The 20,995-nt window shown below is 41.7% G+C and overlaps 1 protein-coding gene across 1 annotated transcript in view; it reads right to left on the bottom strand.

Moving 5' to 3' along the window:
* LOC109616237 (deleted in malignant brain tumors 1 protein-like) overlaps window positions 1-20,995 on the bottom strand; it is a 106,755-nt gene that overhangs the window by 33,550 nt on the left and 52,210 nt on the right. Inside the window, exons 14-17 of the mRNA XM_034295148.1 lie at window positions 20,056-20,364; window positions 17,906-18,208; window positions 11,118-11,426; window positions 8,967-9,269 (exon numbers count right to left, since the gene is read on the bottom strand). Coding sequence (XP_034151039.1) covers window positions 8,967-9,269; window positions 11,118-11,426; window positions 17,906-18,208; window positions 20,056-20,364 — 1,224 coding nt within the window. The remainder of the gene's footprint in view (window positions 1-8,966; window positions 9,270-11,117; window positions 11,427-17,905; window positions 18,209-20,055; window positions 20,365-20,995) is intronic.

The raw sequence follows: 20,995 nt of genomic DNA, 5'->3' as shown, positions 1-20,995 counted from the left end.
GGTCTTGTTCACGAGTGAGGGAAGGATGGAACGGGAGATTGACAGACGGATCGGTGCAGCTTCTGCAGTAATGCGGTCGATGTATCGGTCTGTTGTGGTGAAGAAAGAGCTGAGCCGCAAGGTGGCTTGGGCATCTGTTTCGGATGCCTCCGGAACGCCTTCCTGGGAAGGTGTTCCGGTCCCGTCCCACCGCGAGGAGACCCCGGGGAAGACCTAGGACACGCTGGAGGGACTGTGTCTCCCGGCTGGCCTGGGAACGCCTCGGTGTCCCCCCGGAAGAGCTGGAGGAAGTGTCTGGGGAGAGGGAAGTCTGGGCATCTCTGCTTAGACTGCTGCCCCCGCGACCCGGCCCCAGATGAAGTGGAAGAAGATGATGATGATGATTTTTAAAATCTCAAATAGAAAAAAAATATATGTATTTTAGTCTTTGCACTTTATAATTTTACATTTTATCTTTAGAATTTTACATTTGTCAATTGCTGTTTGACATTTGAAGATTCAACTTTTCAATTTCGATTTAACATTTGGCTTTTCATTTTGACTTGACACTCAATGTAAATGAGGAGGCGTGGCCCAAAGACTTGTGGGAGGGTCTGAAACGAAAGGGGTGCAGAGGCAGGGGGAGCGGACTGCTGGAAAGCACACTGAGTTTGACAGGGCAGAATTCACTCACCTAATGGATTATTAGGAACACCATACCAATACTGTGTTTGACCCCCTTTCGCCTTCAGAACTGCCTTAATTCTATGTGGCATTGATTCAACAAGGTGCTGAAAGCATTCTTTAGAAATGTTGGCCCATATTGATAGGATAGCATCTTGCAGTTGATGGAGATTTGTGGGATGCACATCCAGGGAACGAAGCTCCCGTTCCACCACATCCCAAAGATGCTCTATTGGATTGAGATCTGGTGACTGTGGGGGCCATTTCAGTACAGTGAACCAATTTGAAATGATTCGAGCTTTGTGACATGGTGCATTATCCTGCTGGAAGTAGCCATCAGAGGATGGGTACATGGTGGTCATAAAGGGATGGACATGGTCAGAAACAATGCTCAGGTAGGCCGTGGCATTTAAACAATGCCCAATTGGCACTAAGGGGCCTAAAGTGTGCCAAGAAAACATCCCCCACACCATTACACCACCACCACCAGCCTGCACAGTGGTAACAAGGCATGATGGATCCATGTTCTCATTCTGTTTACGCCAAATTCTGCCAACAGAAATCGAGACTCGTCAGACCAGGCAACATTCTTCCAGTCTTCAACTGTCCAATTTTGGGTGAGCTCGTGCAAATTGTAGCCTCTTTTTCCTATTTGTAGTGGAGATGAGTGGTACCCGGTGGGGTCTTCTGCTGTTGTAGCCCATCTGCCTCAAGGTTGTGCGTGTTGTGGCTTCACAAATGCTTTGCTGCATACCTCGGTTGTAACGAGTGGTTATTTCAGTCAAAGTTGTTCTTCTATCAGCTTGAATCAGGCGGCCCATTCTTCTCTGACCTCTAGCATCAACAAGGCATTTTCACCCACAGGGCAGCTGCATACTGGATGTTTTTCCCTTTTCACACCATTCTTTGTAAACCCTAGAAATGGTTGTGCATGAAAATCCCAGCAACTGAGCAGATTGTGAAATACTCAGACCGGCCCGTCTGGCACCAACAACCATGCCACGCTCAAAATTGCTTGAATCACCTTTCTTTCCCATTCTGACATTCAGTTTGGAGTTCAGGAGACTGTCTTGACCAGGACAACATCTCTAAATGCATTGAAGCAACTGCCATGTGATTGGTTGATAAGATAATTGCATTAATGAGAAATTGAACAGGTGTTCCTAATGATCCTTTAGGTGAGTGTATATATGAGTAAAGTCACAAGGAAGTCAAAACTGAGCGCCGAGCAGCTCTGTCTCATTGATGTACTCTGCCTGGGCAAATCCTGCTGCTAGCTATGGCGACAAAACCACTGCTAGCGTTATTATTAAGGCATTGTAAGGGGGGTGGATTCTGCCATAGAGATCTAGATAAGCGACCTACCGTCAACTTGCTCCCATTTAACGTCGCTGTGAGCGATTCCCTTTGGCTTTACGTCGCGTTGAGTGAATCTCTTATGCTGTAGGTCTCCGTTAAAAGTGTTGTTTGTGCTAATGCAGCGTTTTATACATTAGACATTTAATTTTAGCTGTCACCAGCCCCACAACCTGCTCCGAACTGCCTCAATATTGGCTCAATCAATGCTCGTTTTGTGCCGCTGAAAGGTTTGTTTGTGCTGCTACAGCTTCATACTGGATAGCACACTGGCTTTACTCTCTTTTCACTATAGCTCTGTAACTATCCGTAAGAAAGCAGTTGCAAAAACATTTCTGCCACAGAGCGGATTCACTACGGCAGAATCCCCTCAGTTTTGACTTCCTCGTGACTTTACTCATATACAGGTGCTGGTCATAAAATTTGAATATCATCAAAAAGTTGATTTCAGTAATTCCATTCAAAAAGTGAAACTTGTATAATGTACACATTCATTCCACACAGACTGATGTATTTCAAGTGTTTATTTCTTTTAATTTTGATGATTATAACTGACAACTAATGAAAACCCCAAATTCAGTATCTCAGAAAATTAGAATATTGTGAAAAGGTTCAATAATGAAGACACATGGTGCCACACTAATCAGCTAATTAACCCAAAACACCTGTAAAGGCCTTTAAACGGTCTCTCAGTCTAGTTCTGTAGGCAACACAATCATGGGGAAGACTGCTGACTTGACAGCTGTCCAAAAGACGACCATTGACACCTTGCACAAGGAGGGCAAGACACAAAAGGTTATTGCTAAAGAGGCTGGCTGTTCACAGAGCTCTGTGTCCAAGCACATTAATAGAGAGGCGAAGGGAAGGAAAAGATGTGGTAGAAAAAAGTGTACAAGCAATAGGGATAACTGCACCCTGGAGAGGATTGTGAAACAAAACCCATTCAAAAATGTGGGGGAGATTCACAAAGAGTGGACTGCAGCTCGAGTCAGTGCTTCAAGAACCACCACGCACAGACGTATGCAAGACATGGGTTTCAGTTGTCGCATTCCTTGTGTCAAGCCACTCTTGAACAAGACACAGCGTCAGAAGCGTCTCGCCTGGGCTAAAGACAAAAAGGACTGGACTGCTGCTGAGTTATGTTCTCTGATGAAAGTACATTTTGCATTTCCTTTGGAAATCAAGGTCCAAGAGTCTGGAGGAAGAGAGGAGAGGCACAGAATCCACGTTGCTTGAAGTCCAGTGTTAAGTTCCCACAGTCATTGATGGTTTGGGGTGCCATGTCATCTGCTGGTGTTGGTCCACTGTGTTTTCTGAGGTCCAAGGTCAACGCAGCCGTCTACCAGGAAGTTTTAGAGCACTTCATGCTTCCTGCTGCTGACCAACTTTATGGAGATGGAGATTTCATTTTCCAACATGACTTGGCACCTGCACACAGTGCCAAAGCTACCAGTACCTGGTTTAAGGACCATGGTATCCCTGTTCTTAATTGGCCAGCAAACTCGCCTGACCTTAAGCCTACAGAAAATATATGGGGTATTGTGAAGAGGAAGATGCGATACGGCAGACCCAACAATGCAGAAGAGCTGAAGGCCACTATCAGTGCTGTACATGCTCATACTTTTCATGTTCATACTTGTCAGTTTGCCAACATTTCTAAAAATATTTTTTTTGTATTGGTCTTAAGTAATATTCTAATTTTCTGAGATACTGAATTTGGGATTTTCAGTAGTTGTCAGTTATAATTATCAAAATTAAAATAAATAAACGCTTGAAATATATCAGTCTGTGTGGAATGAATGTTTACATTACACAAGTTTCACTTTTTGAATGGAATTAGTGCAATAAATCAACTTTTTGATGATATTCTAATTTTATGACCAGCACCTGTATACTGCCCTGTCAAACTGAGAAGGGTCCAACTGCAGCTTGCAGCATTCGCTCACGCCAGTCCCCCCTGCTCACGCCGCGCCCGCTCACGCCGCGCCCCCGCTGGCATGCAACTTCCGACTTTCAGACATGTACGGTTTGTTTACAAGACGCAGATGGACCATATTGCCATATTGAGTCATGGCGGCAACAACTCCCGGGAAGCACCTGGTAAGTTACTGATAATAGCAATATGGAGTTATTTAGCCCGTTACGGTTTGTTTAAAATTTATATTAGGCTACTACCGATAGCTATTGATTTCAGGTTGACGATTGCTTATAGTTAAAAGGGTGTTTTAGAAGTATGCTAACGTTAGCTTAAAATACCTATGTGTATGCACATGTATGCTAGCGTAGTGTGTGTGTTAGTTTGAGTGAGGTACTTCACATTATATTTTTGGCTTTGGCAACCGTTGTTACCATACCATCTTTAGGTTTCGTAACATGACAAAAATCAGCCCTGTTCTGGGGCTTGTTCAGTATTGAAATCCTATAGAATTCATAGTACTCCAAAAATGCAGGTACAGATTGTCCAGATTTGGCCAATAACAAAATTCACAACCAACAGGTCTGCAACAGGGTACTATGACTTGTATTTGGATTCCATAAGCATGAAAGTAAAGCCTTGTTCAAAGGCTGTTTTAATGTTTAGCCTCGTTCAATGGCTATATAAGTTCGTTTATTCTGTTTAAGCCCTGTGGGTGGCTATTGTAACACTTCTATTTCAATAGCATACAGTGGTATTTTGAATATAAGGGAATTGAGTAATATGAATTGTCTTCAGTTTTTTGATACTATTACAAGTATAAGGTGTGTAATTTGTAATTTTGATTGATTTTGACAGTGACTTAGCTCATCACATTGCTCTGGGCCAGTGGACAACTAAATTTGGCAAAGACATTGAGGTGCATCTCTCCAACAACTTATGTACCTGGATGCACATGTCTATATTTCTGATTTGACCCAAAAACTTTTATATTGCTTATTTAACACTTTGCCCAATTGTTGCAGGGTTTCCCTCATCAAACTACTGTAAATTCTTGTGGCATCTTATTGTTGATGGTAAATTGCTTTTTAGTCTCTGATTAAAGGTTTTTGGTTTTTTTTTATTATCTGAAAATGATATAACCTCAAAGATCTTTGCCTTTTACACTTTACAGTATGCACTCAGCCTGAGCACAGAGGCTCCATTTTGGTTCATTATTGTTCTTCTCACATAGGAGCAAGTATAAGAGGAACTTAAATCCACCCTAACATAACATTGACTTTGGTTAATTGTTTACAATTTCCAGAAGTCTAACTAAGCATGATCTATAAAGTACTTTGCACTACAGTATTAACCACACATCAAAGAACTGTTTGTGGGACTATTTAACATGGCTCTATAACTTTTTGTACTCTGCTGTAATTGACATGCCAATGGTTTGCAGACAAATAGTGATTTGTGACTGAACATGAACATTCCTCCTCAACTTAAATTCTATTTCTTTAAGAGGGACATGGCACGCATCCGAAAATGGTGGTGCATTAGTCTAATGGAACGGTTCCAGATTGACGGGTAAGACAACTCTAAATGTTACTTCCTACAATACATTGCTTCTACATTAGTTTACTTTTTTTTATTATTTTACTAATATACTTACTCAAAAGCCATGGACAGAGGTTTGCATACTGGACTAATGAGGCCAGAGCATTGCTCCAAGGTTCACTGCAGCCGATATACAGGGTCCCAAAGGTCAGCAAGAGGGAACATGAGGTGAGCATGATGATGGCAGAGGACACCCAGTGGCCTTATCCGGTCTTGATTAATTCATTAAAAAAACGTAAGGTTGTTTTATATATATAAAAAAACCTTATGTTTTTTTTATAATATAATTTTCTTTTTTTTTATATAATATCATTTTCCTCAAAAGTTTTCGATTAGAAAAGGATGACAGGTGCATCATATTGGAGGTAATGTTTACTTACTGCTTACACTTTTTACTGGCTATACTAGCCAATAAACATGGCACAACACCTCCCTTTATCCTTGCACTATTGGACTTATTTGCACTACCACCATGACACACACTATAGAGCACCTTATGCACAATAATTGCCCTGTCACTGCAAGAGTCTCATGCTTATACATCCCTTAGTACAGTCATATCAATATCAGGGCAATGCGTTATGATAGATGTTCTCACCAATAATTGTTAATTTTCATATTTCTGCTATGCTATGATTGTTGCCATTTGTACAGGCAATAGTGTAGTCAGTGTGTTGTCTTTACTATGCTTGATTTTGCCTGACCTGTATTTTACAGTTACCAACATGTGTGCTTTCTGTAATCCTAAATGAAGTGGTACTACAGGAAGGAGATAAGGCATACTTAAGATTGGCTCTTGTGTGTCCACTGACTCCTTCAGGAGACGGGCACATTTTCAGTGGCTTGACAGTAAGTGTTTAAATAAAGGGTGCTGTGGTATACAATACTTGAGTACCTCACGTGTGTTTTCACTAACCAAATTATCACTTTTGATTGATAATTTGTTTTTCACAGGTGTCGCTACATGGAGCAGGTTTTCTGAGTCCTAAAGAAAATAATTCTACACCATGTACTCCGTGGACACCTGTCGTGAATGTGGAATGCTTTTCAAAAACTGCACACCTGGTAAACATCTTAACACTGGATGGATTTTAATCTTTGTCATTATACTCAGTATTGATGTCATAACTACGCTTAGACCACATCCTGAGTCTAGTGGTCACTGGTCAGTATAATCATCATTCTGTTTTTTCTTTTTCTTTTACAGGATATGTTAGAACAGGACAAAGGTGTGTACTTGAAGCAGTTTACTCAGAAGACCCACATCCAGGTTACTGCGATCACTTTTGCAGCCAAATGCAATAGGTAAAAATAAGGTGTTTGTGTGTAACAAAGGGGTCTGGGGGAAAAAATAATTGAATATGTATTTGCTACATTTATTTACTTATTTTCTCTTTCAGTGAGAACGGACACGTATACTAACTGTTGGCAGAAAACCCTGAGCCAGCTGGGTGTTTTTCAAGCTGCAGGCCCCCGTGAAAATTTGTGGCTGGAAACTTGGGATTGAATTTTGAATTCTCCAGTGTTATTACAGACTGTTAATTAATTGGTTATGACAAAAAAGAGATGTCATATGTTTAAACAACCTTTGGGTGAACTTTTTGTATAATTTTAAAAATGTTAAAACTAACATCTATTGAGAGTCTACTTTATGCTTTTTTGGTTTTAATAACATCCTGTTCAATGTGGAATAAAATTCAAATCCTCTGAATATTGAGTCCATTTCTGAACACTGGGGAGATCGTGTGTACAACTGGTGATCCGGTTTATTGAATGCATTGCACCAATATGATTTCTACCCAGTGCTGTACATTTATCATTTGTTAATATAATAATACAGACAGTCTGACATTTCCATACCCACAGGATTAAAGGGCCTACATCTACGTACAGATACTGATCAGCATAAAGTCCTTTGGAATCACATGTAAACTGCAGTACAGGATTTTTCTTTCAGTGCTTCGACCCAGAGAGAGCCTTCTAGTCCTCTTGTGACCAGCCCACTATGTGATAGTACTGTCACATAGTACATAACTTACATCCACTTATTAAGATCAAGAATAATTAGATTGTTGAATTGTTACATTGTCGTGTGTTTTTGCTTACTTCTAAATAAATAGTTTTGTTTGCAGTTCAATTTATTATACATTAGCAAATACAAAAAGTAATCCCAGACAACATGAAATGATTGTTTTTTTAATTGCATTCTGTAGTTCCACCCCAAACTATAAAGAACGGGCATTTATTTAGAAAAATTGAATTTAGAAAAACACAATTATAAATAAATTTTTTGTACAGCTATAAATACATTTTATGTACAGCCAAAAGAAGAAGGGGGCTTTTATTTTGAAGGCAAAGAAAACGGGCCTGGGGTGAGCAGGGAGCGCGGCCTGAGCAGGGGGCGCGGCCTGAGCAGGGGGCGCGGCGTGAGCAGGGGGTGCGGCCTGAGCAGGGGGCGCGGCGTGAGCAGGGGGTGCGGCCTGAGCAGGGGGTGCGGCATGAGCGACTGCTGCAAGCTGCAGTTAGACCCTATTGGTCAAACTCAGTGTGCTTCCCAGCAGTCAGCTCCCCCTGCTGTCCATAAGGTGCCTCTGCACTCCTTTTGTTTCAGACCCTCCCACCAGCCTCCTCATTTACATTGACAAGTGTTAAGTCAAAATGAAAAGCCAAATGTTAAATCGAAATTGAAAAGTTGAATCTTCAAATGTCAAACAGCAATTGACACATGTAAAATTCAAATTCATAATTATAAAGTGCAAAGACTAAAATATATATTTTTTTTCTATTTGAGATTTTAATTTAAGTATTTACATTTAAGATTTTCCATTTTGAGTTTCTTATTTGATCTTTCCCTCAATCGATAAAAGATTTAAAAGATTTCAGTTTAAGCATTTATATTTAAGCTTTGCATTTTAAATGTTACTTTTTAAATGTAATTATAGCATGATTTTTCCTAGTAGTGTAGTAAAATAATAATCTTTTTAATTTGATCTAGCTTCGTTTTCAGGACCCACAGTCCGACTGGAGGAGTGCTCGGGTGACTAAAACTTCTAAGCGGTTGATCCGTTCTTCCAACAGCTGTCTTAGCTCCTCCATCATAAAAAATATCTCAAAAAAACAAAAGAACTATGCTGGGGTCCTCTTTTAAAAATTACATAACATTTTAAAAATTAGGATTAAAACAAATAAAGAACAAAAATGAAACAAAGGCAAAAGATTTAAAGTTTAAAATTTAAAATGTAAAAGTAAGAAAAGAAAGAAAGGCTGGCAAAAGTCAGACAGCAGAAGACTTGCATTATGCGACTAACAGGCATGAAAGCAGGAAGCAATCCATCCATTTAGAGGTATTTTGTTGCATAAACCTTTACCACAATACACATTTTCATATAATGTCTGTGTGCCCTAATTGTGTTTTGCTGGTCTTACTCACCAATAGTGATGTTCACTGAGTTGCTGGAAGAACTGATAATTGTTTGACCATTCCGTGTCCAGTTTTGTAGACAACTGTACTTTCCCTGAGCTGAAGATTGCAGTCTGGTCAATGTGAAATTGGCACTAGTCTGATTAGTTTGTAATGCCTGGGTCATTATTGAAGATCCTTCCCTATGTAAATCAAAGTTTACTGTGATGGGAATTCGCTGACTGACAGAGCAAATGAACTCAACCGTTTCACCAGGGGAGAAAACTGAATGGGATGACGTTATCGAGAAAGAGGGTGTCTTCAAGGTTAAACCTGTACAAAAAAATGTGAATAAGTTACAAAACAGAAAGATGTATCCATTCTGTTATCTGTCCTCGGAACAGCTTATACAGTGGGGAGAAGTAGTATTTTATACACCACCGATTTTGCAGATTTTTACAAAGTCTGTCATTTTGATCATAGGTAATCTTCAACTGTGAGTGACAGAATCTAAAACAAAAATCCAGAAAATCACATTGTATGATTAAGTAATTAATTTGCATTTTATTGCATGACATAAGTATTTGATACATCAGAAAAGCAGAACTTTTCAAAGAAACCTTTGTTTGCAATTACAGAGATCATACGTTTCCTGTAGTTCTTGACCAGGTTTGCACACACTGCAGCAGGGATTGTGCCACACTCCTCCATACAGACCTTCTCCAGATCCTTCAGGTTTCGGGGCAGTCGCTGGGCAATACGGACTTTCAGCTCCCTCCAAAGATTGTCTATTGGGTTCAGGTCTGGCGACAGGCTAGGCCACTCCAGGACCTTGAGATGCTTCTTACGGAGTCACTCCTTAGTTGCCCTGGCTGTGTGTTTCGGGTTGTTGTCATGCTGGAAGACCCAGCCACGACCCATCTTCAATGCTCTTACTGAGGGAAGGAGGTTGTTGGCCAAGATCTCGCGATACATGGCCCCATCCATCCTCCCCTCAATACGGTGCAGTCCGTCCTGTCCCCTTTGCAGAAAAGCATCCCCAAAGAATGATGTTCCCACCTCCATGCTTCACATGGGATGGTGTCCTTGGGGTTGTACTCATCCTTCTTCTTCCTCCAAACACAGCGAGCGGAGTTTAGACCAAAAAGCTCTATTTTTGTGTCATCAGACCACATGAATTTCTCCCATTCCTCCTCAGGATCATCCAGATGGTCGTTGGCAAACTTCAGACGGGCCTGCACATGCTCTGGTTTGAGAAGGGGGACCTTGCGTGCGCTGCAGGATTTTAATCCATGACGGCGTAGTGTGTTACTAATGGTTTTCTTTGAGACTGTGGTCCCAGCTCTCTTCAGGTCATTGACCAGGTCCTGCCGTGTAGTTCTGGGCTGATCCCTCACCTTCCTCATGATCATTGATGCCCTACGAGGTGAGATCTTGCATGGAGCCCCAGACCGAGGGAGACTGACTGTCATCTTGAACTTCTTCCATTTTCTAATAATTGCACCAACAGTTGTTGCCTTCTCACCAACCTGCTTGCCTATTGTCCTGTAGTCCATCCCAGCCTTGTGCAGGTCTACAATTTTATCCTTGATGTCCTTACACAGCTCTCTGGGCTTGGCCATTGTGGAGAGGTTGGAGTCTGTTTGATTGAGTGTGTGGACAGGTGTCTTTTATACAGGTAACAGGTTCAAACAGGTGCAGTTAATACAGCTAATGAGTGGATAACAGGAGGGCTTAAAGAAAAACTAACAGGTCTGTGAGAGCCGGAATTCTTACTGGTTGGTAGGTGATCAAATACTTATGTCATGCAATAAAATGCAAATTAATTATGTAAAAATCATACAATGTGATTTTCTGGATTTTCTTTTTTAATTCTGTCTCTCACAGTTGAAGTGTACCAATGATAAAAATGACAGAGCTCTACATGCTTTGTAGGAAAACCTGCAAAATCAGCAGTGTATCAAATACTTGTTCTCCCCACTGTATAAGTATGGTATGGTCACTGTATAGACCTTTCTGTGTATATAGATTATAATAACATATAGCAGTTTTCCTAAATATTATGACAAGACTGTTGTTTTGGTTTTTTTATGTTAAAAAAAAGGTCTGTGGCTCAGACCTCTTTCAATTCAGAACAGATCACAGGTCAAACAATATCTAGAACATGATAAAACCCGTTACCTGATAAGCAGAAAACACCAGAATCTTCACCATGTTTGCAGTTGTGTGTTGTATTGTGTGGGCACTGTGTCAGTGTGCTTTCATTGCCAGAGCACACAACATCATCCATCCAGGTTGGCCCACTGCCCTGACCGAAGTGGCCGTTCCCTGGGGCACTCACAGCACTCCCACAGTTGAGCTGTCTACACACCACCTCTGCATCCATCATATCCCAGTCATCATCACACACTGTCCTCCACTGGCCACTGTAATAGACCTCCACTCTGCCAGAGCAAAGACCAGTCCCATTGACCAGCCTGATCTGGGGACCTAATTGTTTGGACACATAATTCAAGGCCAGTGTTATTCTGGTTCTAGAACTAGACAAATTCATCAAAGCTTTTTCTTCAAAATATCACGTACAACAGGGGTGTCCAAACTATTCCACAGAGGGCCGTGTGTCTGCAGGTTTTCGCTTTCACCTTGTACTTGATTGACTAATTATGTTACTAATTGGTTAGTTTCTCCCCCTCACCTGGTTGTGAAGGTGTGAAATGGGAACCGATTTATAGGAACAACCAAAAACCTGCAGACACGCGGCCCTCCGTGGAATGGTTTGGACACCCCTGACCTACAGCAATTAAGATGTTTTAGGAATGAGAGAATCTCAAAAAGAAGGTGCATCCCTTGAACGAACCAAAAATGTCAAATCACAAAATAAAATAGGAAACAAATATTGCAATTGAAAAGTATAATACAGTTTTACACACCAAAATTGGAACTTGAAACGCAATCACTGAAACCTGAAACTCATGTACCAAGTGTGCAAAAGTACAAGCACAATTCCTGCATTACCCTTAGTGTCCAACAGTCAAAAACAAAATATCTGTAGTCCCTTTGGAAAGCAACACCAGTCACAATGCCAAGCTCTATACACCAATTGGCGACACCCACTCCTCACATGTGTAAACACTAGTTGCTAAAATGTGCACAATCAGAGATTTAGCACTATAAGGCCAAATATTTATGTAGGAAATATGTATTCATAATTGAAATTGAAAGTCCAAAGAGAAAACGAAGTGAGATCAAATAGAAATATTATAATTTTACTTTACTACTAGGAAAAATCATGCCATAATTAAATTTAAAAAGTCAAATTTAAAATGCAAAGCTTAAATAGAAATGCTTAAATTGAAATATTTTAAGTCTTTTATTGATTGATAGAAAGATCAAATATGAAACCCAAAATGGAAAATTTAAAAGCTTAAATGTAAATACTCAAATAGAAAAAAAATATATGTATTTTAGTCTTTGCACTTTATAATTTTACATTTTATCTTTAGAATTTTACATTTGTCATGGTTCTGGAGAGGAGAATACGGCCGATAGTAGAACCTCGGATTCAGGAGGAACAGTGTGGTTTTCGTCCGGGCCGTGGAACACTGGACCAGCTCTATACCCTCTACGGGGTGTTGGAGGGTTCATGGGAGTTTGCCCAACCAGTCCACATGTGTTTTGTGGATTTGGAGAAGGCATTTGACTGTGTCCCTCGCGGCGTCCTGTGGAGGGTGCTTCGGGAATATGGGGTCCTGGGTCCTTTGCTAAGGGCTGTCAGGTCCCTATACGACCGAAGTTGGAGCTTGGTCCGCATTGCCGGCAGTAAGTCAAACTTGTTCCCAGTGCATGTTGGACTCCGGCAGGGCTGCCCCTTTTCACCGGTTCTGTTCATAATTTTTATGGACAGAATTTCTAGGCGCAGCCAGGGGCCAGAGGGTGTCAGGTTTGGGGACCACACGATTTCGTCTTTACGGATGATGTTGTCGTGTTGGCCCCTTCAAACCAGGACCTTCAGCATGCGCTGGGACGGTTTGCAGCCGAGTGTGAAGCGGTGGGGATGGGAATCAGTTCCTCCAAATCCGAGGCCATGGTCCTCAGTCGGAAAAGGGTGGCTTGCCCACTTCAGGTTGGTGAAGAGTGCTTGCCTCAAGTGGAGGAGTTTAAGTATCTAGGGGTCTTGTTCACGAGTGAGGGAAGGATGGAACGGGAGATTGACAGACGGATCGGTGCAGCTTCTGCAGTAATGCGGTCGATGTATCGGTCTGTTGTGGTGAAAAAAGAGCTGAGCCGCAAGGTGGCTTGGGCATCTGTTTCGGAAGGTTTCCTGGGAAGGTGTTCCGGTCCCGTCCCACCGCGAGGAGACCCCGGGGAAGACCTAGGACACGCTGGAGGGACTGTGTCTCCCGGCTGGCCTGGGAACGCCTCGGTGTCCCCCCGGAAGAGCTGGAGGAAGTGTCTGGGGAGAGGGAAGTCTGGGCATCTTTGCTTAGACTGCTGCCCCCGTGACCCGGCCCCGGATGAAGCGGAAGAAGATGATGATGATGATTTTTAAAATCTCAAATAGAAAAAAAATATATGTATTTTAGTCTTTGCACTTTATAATTTTACATTTTATCTTTAGAATTTTACATTTGTCAATTGCTGTTTGACATTTGAAGATTCAACTTTTCAATTTCGATTTAACATTTGGCTTTTCATTTTGACTTGACACTCAATGTAAATGAGGAGGCGTGGCCCAAAGGCTTGTGGGAGGGTCTGAAACGAAAGGGGTGCAGAGGCAGGGGGAGCGGACTGCTGGAAAGCACACTGAGTTTGACAGGGCAGAATTCACTCACCTAATGGATTATTAGGAACACCATACCAATACTTTGACCCCCTTTCGCCTTCAGAACTGCCTTAATTCTATGTGGCATTGATTCAACAGGGTGCTGAAAGCATTCTTTAGAAATGTTGGCCCATATTGATAGGATAGCATCTTGCAGTTGATGGAGATTTGTGGGATGCACATCCAGGGAACGAAGCTCCCGTTCCACCACATCCCAAAGATGCTCTATTGGATTGAGATCTGGTGACTGTGGGGGCCATTTCAGTACAGTGAACCAATTTGAAATGATTCGAGCTTTGTGACATGGTGCATTATCCTGCAGGAAGTAGCCATCAGAGGATGGGTACATGGTGGTCATAAAGGGATGGACATGGTCAGAAACAATGCTCAGGTAGGCCGTGGCATTTAAACAATGCCCAATTGGCACTAAGGGGCCTAAAGTGTGCCAAGAAAACATCCCCCACACCATTACACCACCACCACCAGCCTGCACAGTGGTAACAAGGCATGATGGATCCATGTTCTCATTCTGTTTACGCCAAATTCTGCCAACAGAAATCGAGACTCATCAGACCAGGCAACATTCTTCCAGTCTTCAACTGTCCAATTTTGGGTGAGCTCGTGCAAATTGTAGCCTCTTTTTCCTATTTGTAGTGGAGATGAGTGGTACCCGGTGGGGTCTTCTGCTGTTGTAGCCCATCTGCCTCAAGGTTGTGCGTGTTGTGGCTTCACAAATGCTTTGCTGCATACCTCGGTTGTAACGAGTGGTTATTTCAGTCAAAGTTGTTCTTCTATCAGCTTGAATCAGGCGGCCCATTCTTCTCTGACCTCTAGCATCAACAAGGCATTTTCACCCACAGGGCAGCTGCATACTGGATGTTTTTCCCTTTTCACACCATTCTTTGTAAACCCTAGAAATGGTTGTGCATGAAAATCCCAGCAACTGAGCAGATTGTGAAATACTCAGACCGGCCCGTCTGGCACCAACAACCATGCCATGCTCAAAATTGCTTGAATCACCTTTCTTTCCCATTCTGACATTCAGTTTGGAGTTCAGGAGACTGTCTTGACCAGGACAACATCTCTAAATGCATTGAAGCAACTGCCATGTGATTGGTTGATAAGATAATTGCATTAATGAGAAATTGAACAGGTGTTCCTAATGATCCTTTAGGTGAGTGTATATATGAGTAAAGTCACAAGGAAGTCAAAACTGAGCGCCGAGCAGCTCTGTCTCATTGATGTACTCTGCCTGGGCAAATCCTGCTGCTAGCTATGGCGACAAAACCACTGCTAGCGTTATTATTAAGGCATTGTAAGGGGGGTGGATTCTGCCATAGTGATCTAGATAAGCGACCTACCGTCAACTTGCTCCCATTTAACGTCGCTGTGAGCGATTCCCTTTGGCTTTACGTCGCGTTGAGTGAATCTCTTATGCTGTAGGTCTCCGTTAAAAGTGTTGTTTGTGCTAATGCAGCGTTTTATACATTAGACATTTAATTTTAGCTGTCACCAGCCCCACAACCTGCTCCGAACTGCCTCAATATTGGCTCAATCAATGCTCGTTTTGTGCCGCTGAAAGGTTTGTTTGTGCTGCTACAGCTTCATACTGGATAGCGCACTGGCTTTACTCTCTTTTCACTATAGCTCTGTAACTATCCGTAAGAAAGCAGTTGCAAAAACATTTCTGCCACAGAGCGGATTCACTACGGCAGAATCCCCTCAGTTTTGACTTCCTCGTGACTTTACTCATATACAGGTGCTGGTCATAAAATTTGAATATCATCAAAAAGTTGATTTCAGTAATTCCATTCAAAAAGTGAAACTTGTACAATGTACACATTCATTCCACACAGACTGATGTATTTCAAGTGTTTGTTTCATTTAATTTTGATGATTATAACTGACAACTAATGAAAACCCCAAATTCAGTATCTCAGAAAATTAGAATATTGTGAAAAGGTTCAATAATGAAGACACATGGTGCCACACTAATCAGCTAATTAACCCAAAACACCTGTTAAGGCCTTTAAACGGTCCCTCAGTCTAGTTCTGTAGGCAACACAATCATGGGGAAGACTGCTGACTTGACAGCTGTCCAAAAGACGACCATTGACACCTTGCACAAGGAGGGCAAGACACAAAAGGTTATTGCTAAAGAGGCTGGCTGTTCACAGTGCTCTGTGTCCAAGCACATTAATAGAGAGGCGAAGGGAAGGAAAAGATGTGGTAGAAAAAAGTGTACAAGCAATAGGGATAACTGCACCCTGGAGAGGATTGTGAAACAAAACCCATTCAAAAATGTGGGGGAGATTCACAAAGAGTGGACTGCAGCTCGAGTCAGTGCTTCAAGAACCACCACGCACAGACGTATGCAAGACATGGGTTTCAGTTGTCGCATTCCTTGTGTCAAGCCACTCTTGAACAAGACACAGCGTCAGAAGCGTCTCGCCTGGGCTAAAGACAAAAAGGACTGGACTGCTGCTGAGTTATGTTCTCTGATGAAAGTACATTTTGCATTTCCTTTGGAAATCAAGGTCCAAGAGTCTGGAGGAAGAGAGGAGAGGCACAGAATCCACGTTGCTGGAAGTCCAGTGTTAAGTTCCCACAGTCATTGATGGTTTGGGGTGCCATGTCATCTGCTGGTGTTGGTCCACTGTGTTTTCTGAGGTCCAAGGTCAACGCAGCCGTCTACCAGGAAGTTTTAGAGCACTTCATGCTTCCTGCTGCTGACCAACTTCATGGAGATGGAGATTTCATTTTCCAACATGACTTGGCACCTGCACACAGTGCCAAAGCTACCAGTACCTGGTTTAAGGACCATGGTATCCCTGTTCTTAATTGGCCAGTAAACTCGCCTGACCTTAAGCCTACAGAAAATATATGGGGTATTGTGAAGAGGAAGATGCGATACGGCAGACCCAACAATGCAGAAGAGCTGAAGGCCACTATCAGTGCTGTACATGCTCATACTTTTCATGTTCATACTTGTCAGTTTGCCAACATTTCTAAAAATATTTTTTTTGTATTGGTCTTAAGTAATATTCTAATTTTCTGAGATACTGAATTGGGATTTTCAGTAGTTGTCAGTTATAATTATCAAAATTAAAATAAATAAACGCTTGAAATATATCAGTCTGTGTGGAATGAATGTTTACATTACACAAGTTTCACTTTTTGAATGGAATTAGTGCAATAAATCAACTTTTTGATGATATTCTAATTTTATGACCAGCACCTGTATACTGCCCTGTCAAACTCAGTGTGCTTCCCAGCAGTCAGCTCCCCCTGCTGTCCATAAGGTGCCTCTGCACTCCTTTTGTTTCAGACCCTCCCACCAGCCTCCTCATTTACATTGACAAGTGTTAAGTCAAAATGAAAAGCCAAATGTTAAATCGAAATTGAAAAGTTGAATCTTCAAATGTCAAACAGCAATTGACACATGTAAAATTCAAATTCATAATTATAAAGTGCAAAGACTAAAATATATATTTTTTTTCTATTTGAGATTTTAATTTAAGTATTTACATTTAAGATTTTCCATTTTGAGTTTCTTATTTGATCTTTCCCTCAATCGATAAAAGATTTAAAAGATTTCAGTTTAAGCATTTATATTTAAGCTTTGCATTTTAAATGTTACTTTTTAAATGTAATTATAGCATGATTTTTCCTAGTAGTGTAGTAAAATAATAATCTTTTTAATTTGATCTAGCTTCGTTTTCAGGACCCACAGTCCGACTGGAGGAGTGCTCGGGTGACTAAAACTTCTAAGCGGTTGATCCGTTCTTCCAACAGCTGTCTTAGCTCCTCCATCATAAAAAATATCTCAAAAAAACAAAAGAACTATGCTGGGGTCCTCTTTTAAAAATTACATAACATTTTAAAAATTAGGATTAAAACAAATAAAGAACAAAAATGAAACAAAGGCAAAAGATTTAAAGTTTAAAATTTAAAATGTAAAAGTAAGAAAAGAAAGAAAGGCTGGCAAAAGTCAGACAGCAGAAGACTTGCATTATGCGACTAACAGGCATGAAAGCAGGAAGCAATCCATCCATTTAGAGGTATTTTGTTGCATAAACCTTTACCACAATACACATTTTCATATAATGTCTGTGTGCCCTAATTGTGTTTTGCTGGTCTTACTCACCAATAGTGATGTTCACTGAGTTGCTGGAAGAACTGATAATTGTTTGACCATTCCGTGTCCAGTTTTGTAGACAACTGTACTTTCCCTGAGCTGAAGATTGCAGTCTGGTCAATGTGAAATTGGCACTAGTCTGATTAGTTTGTAATGCCTGGGTCATTATTGAAGATCCTTCCCTATGTAAATCAAAGTTTACTGTGATGGGAATTCGCTGACTGACAGAGCAAATGAACTCAACCGTTTCACCAGGGGAGAAAACTGAATGGGATGACGTTATCGAGAAAGAGGGTGTCTTCAAGGTTAAACCTGTACAAAAAAATGTGAATAAGTTACAAAACAGAAAGATGTATCCATTCTGTTATCTGTCCTCGGAACAGCTTATACAGTGGGGAGAAGTAGTATTTTATACACCACCGATTTTGCAGATTTTTACAAAGTCTGTCATTTTGATCATAGGTAATCTTCAACTGTGAGTGACAGAATCTAAAACAAAAATCCAGAAAATCACATTGTATGATTAAGTAATTAATTTGCATTTTATTGCATGACATAAGTATTTGATACATCAGAAAAGCAGAACTTTTCAAAGAAACCTTTGTTTGCAATTACAGAGATCATACGTTTCCTGTAGTTCTTGACCAGGTTTGCACACACTGCAGCAGGGATTGTGCCACACTCCTCCATACAGACCTTCTCCAGATCCTTCAGGTTTCGGGGCAGTCGCTGGGCAATACGGACTTTCAGCTCCCTCCAAAGATTGTCTATTGGGTTCAGGTCTGGCGACAGGCTAGGCCACTCCAGGACCTTGAGATGCTTCTTACGGAGTCACTCCTTAGTTGCCCTGGCTGTGTGTTTCGGGTTGTTGTCATGCTGGAAGACCCAGCCACGACCCATCTTCAATGCTCTTACTGAGGGAAGGAGGTTGTTGGCCAAGATCTCGCGATACATGGCCCCATCCATCCTCCCCTCAATACGGTGCAGTCCGTCCTGTCCCCTTTGCAGAAAAGCATCCCCAAAGAATGATGTTCCCACCTCCATGCTTCACATGGGATGGTGTCCTTGGGGTTGTACTCATCCTTCTTCTTCCTCCAAACACAGCGAGCGGAGTTTAGACCAAAAAGCTCTATTTTTGTGTCATCAGACCACATGAATTTCTCCCATTCCTCCTCAGGATCATCCAGATGGTCGTTGGCAAACTTCAGACGGGCCTGCACATGCTCTGGTTTGAGAAGGGGGACCTTGCGTGCGCTGCAGGATTTTAATCCATGACGGCGTAGTGTGTTACTAATGGTTTTCTTTGAGACTGTGGTCCCAGCTCTCTTCAGGTCATTGACCAGGTCCTGCCGTGTAGTTCTGGGCTGATCCCTCACCTTCCTCATGATCATTGATGCCCTACGAGGTGAGATCTTGCATGGAGCCCCAGACCGAGGGAGACTGACTGTCATCTTGAACTTCTTCCATTTTCTAATAATTGCACCAACAGTTGTTGCCTTCTCACCAACCTGCTTGCCTATTGTCCTGTAGTCCATCCCAGCCTTGTGCAGGTCTACAATTTTATCCTTGATGTCCTTACACAGCTCTCTGGCTTGGCCATTGTGGAGAGGTTGGAGTCTGTTTGATTGAGTGTGTGGACAGGTGTCTTTTATACAGGTAACAGGTTCAAACAGGTGCAGTTAATACAGCTAATGAGTGGATAACAGGAGGGCTTAAAGAAAAACTAACAGGTCTGTGAGAGCCGGAATTCTTACTGGTTGGTAGGTGATCAAATACTTATGTCATGCAATAAAATGCAAATTAATTATGTAAAAATCATACAATGTGATTTTCTGGATTTTCTTTTTTAATTCTGTCTCTCACAGTTGAAGTGTACCAATGATAAAAATGACAGAGCTCTACATGCTTTGTAGGAAAACCTGCAAAATCAGCAGTGTATCAAATACTTGTTCTCCCCACTGTATAAGTATGGTATGGTCACTGTATAGACCTTTCTGTGTATATAGATTATAATAACATATAGCAGTTTTCCTAAATATTATGACAAGACTGTTGTTTTGGTTTTTTTATGTTAAAAAAAAGGTCTGTGGCTCAGACCTCTTTCAATTCAGAACAGATCACAGGTCAAACAATATCTAGAACATGATAAAACCCGTTACCTGATAAGCAGAAAACACCAGAATCTTCACCATGTTTGCAGTTGTGTGTTGTATTGTGTGGGCACTGTGTCAGTGTGCTTTCATTGCCAGAGCACACAACATCATCCATCCAGGTTGGCCCACTGCCCTGACCGAAGTGGCCGTTCCCTGGGGCACTCACAGCACTCCCACAGTTGAGCTGTCTACACACCACCTCTGCATCCATCATATCCCAGTCATCATCACACACTGTCCTCCACTGGCCACTGTAATAGACCTCCACTCTGCCAGAGCAAAGACCAGTCCCATTGACCAGCCTGATCTGGGGACCTAATTGTTTGGACACATAATTCAAGGCCAGTGTTATTCTGGTTCTAGAACTAGACAAATTCATCAAAGCTTTTTCTTCAAAATATCACGTACAACAGGGGTGTCCCAAACTATTCCACAGAGGGCCGTGTGTCTGCAGGTTTTCGCTTTCACCTTGTACTTGATTGACTAATTATGTTACTAATTGGTTAGTTTTCTCCCCCTCACCTGGTTGTGAAGGTGTGAAATGGGAACCGATTTATAGGAACAACCAAAACCTGCAGACACGCGGCCCTCCGTGGAATGGTTTGGACACCCCTGACCTACAGCAATTAAGATGTTTTAGGAATGAGAGAATCTCAAAAAGAAGGTGCATCCCTTGAACGAACCCAAAAAATGTCAAATCACAAAATAAAATAGGAAACAAATATTGCAATTGAAAAGTATAATACAGTTTTACACACCAAAATTGGAACTTGAAACGCAATCACTGAAACCTGAAACTCATGTACCAAGTGTGCAAAAGTACAAGCACAATTCCTGCATTACCCTTAGTGTCCAACAGTCAAAAACAAAATATCTGTAGTCCCTTTGGAAAGCAACACCAGTCACAATGCCAAGCTCTATACACCAATTGGCGACACCCACTCCT

The sequence above is a fragment of the Esox lucius genome, chromosome 11, assembly GCF_011004845.1.
Source record: "Esox lucius isolate fEsoLuc1 chromosome 11, fEsoLuc1.pri, whole genome shotgun sequence".
Classification (NCBI taxonomy): Eukaryota; Metazoa; Chordata; class Actinopteri; order Esociformes; family Esocidae; genus Esox; species Esox lucius.
The sequence above is the reverse complement of the archived record's forward strand: the minus strand, read 5'-3'. Positions and strand labels throughout refer to the sequence as shown.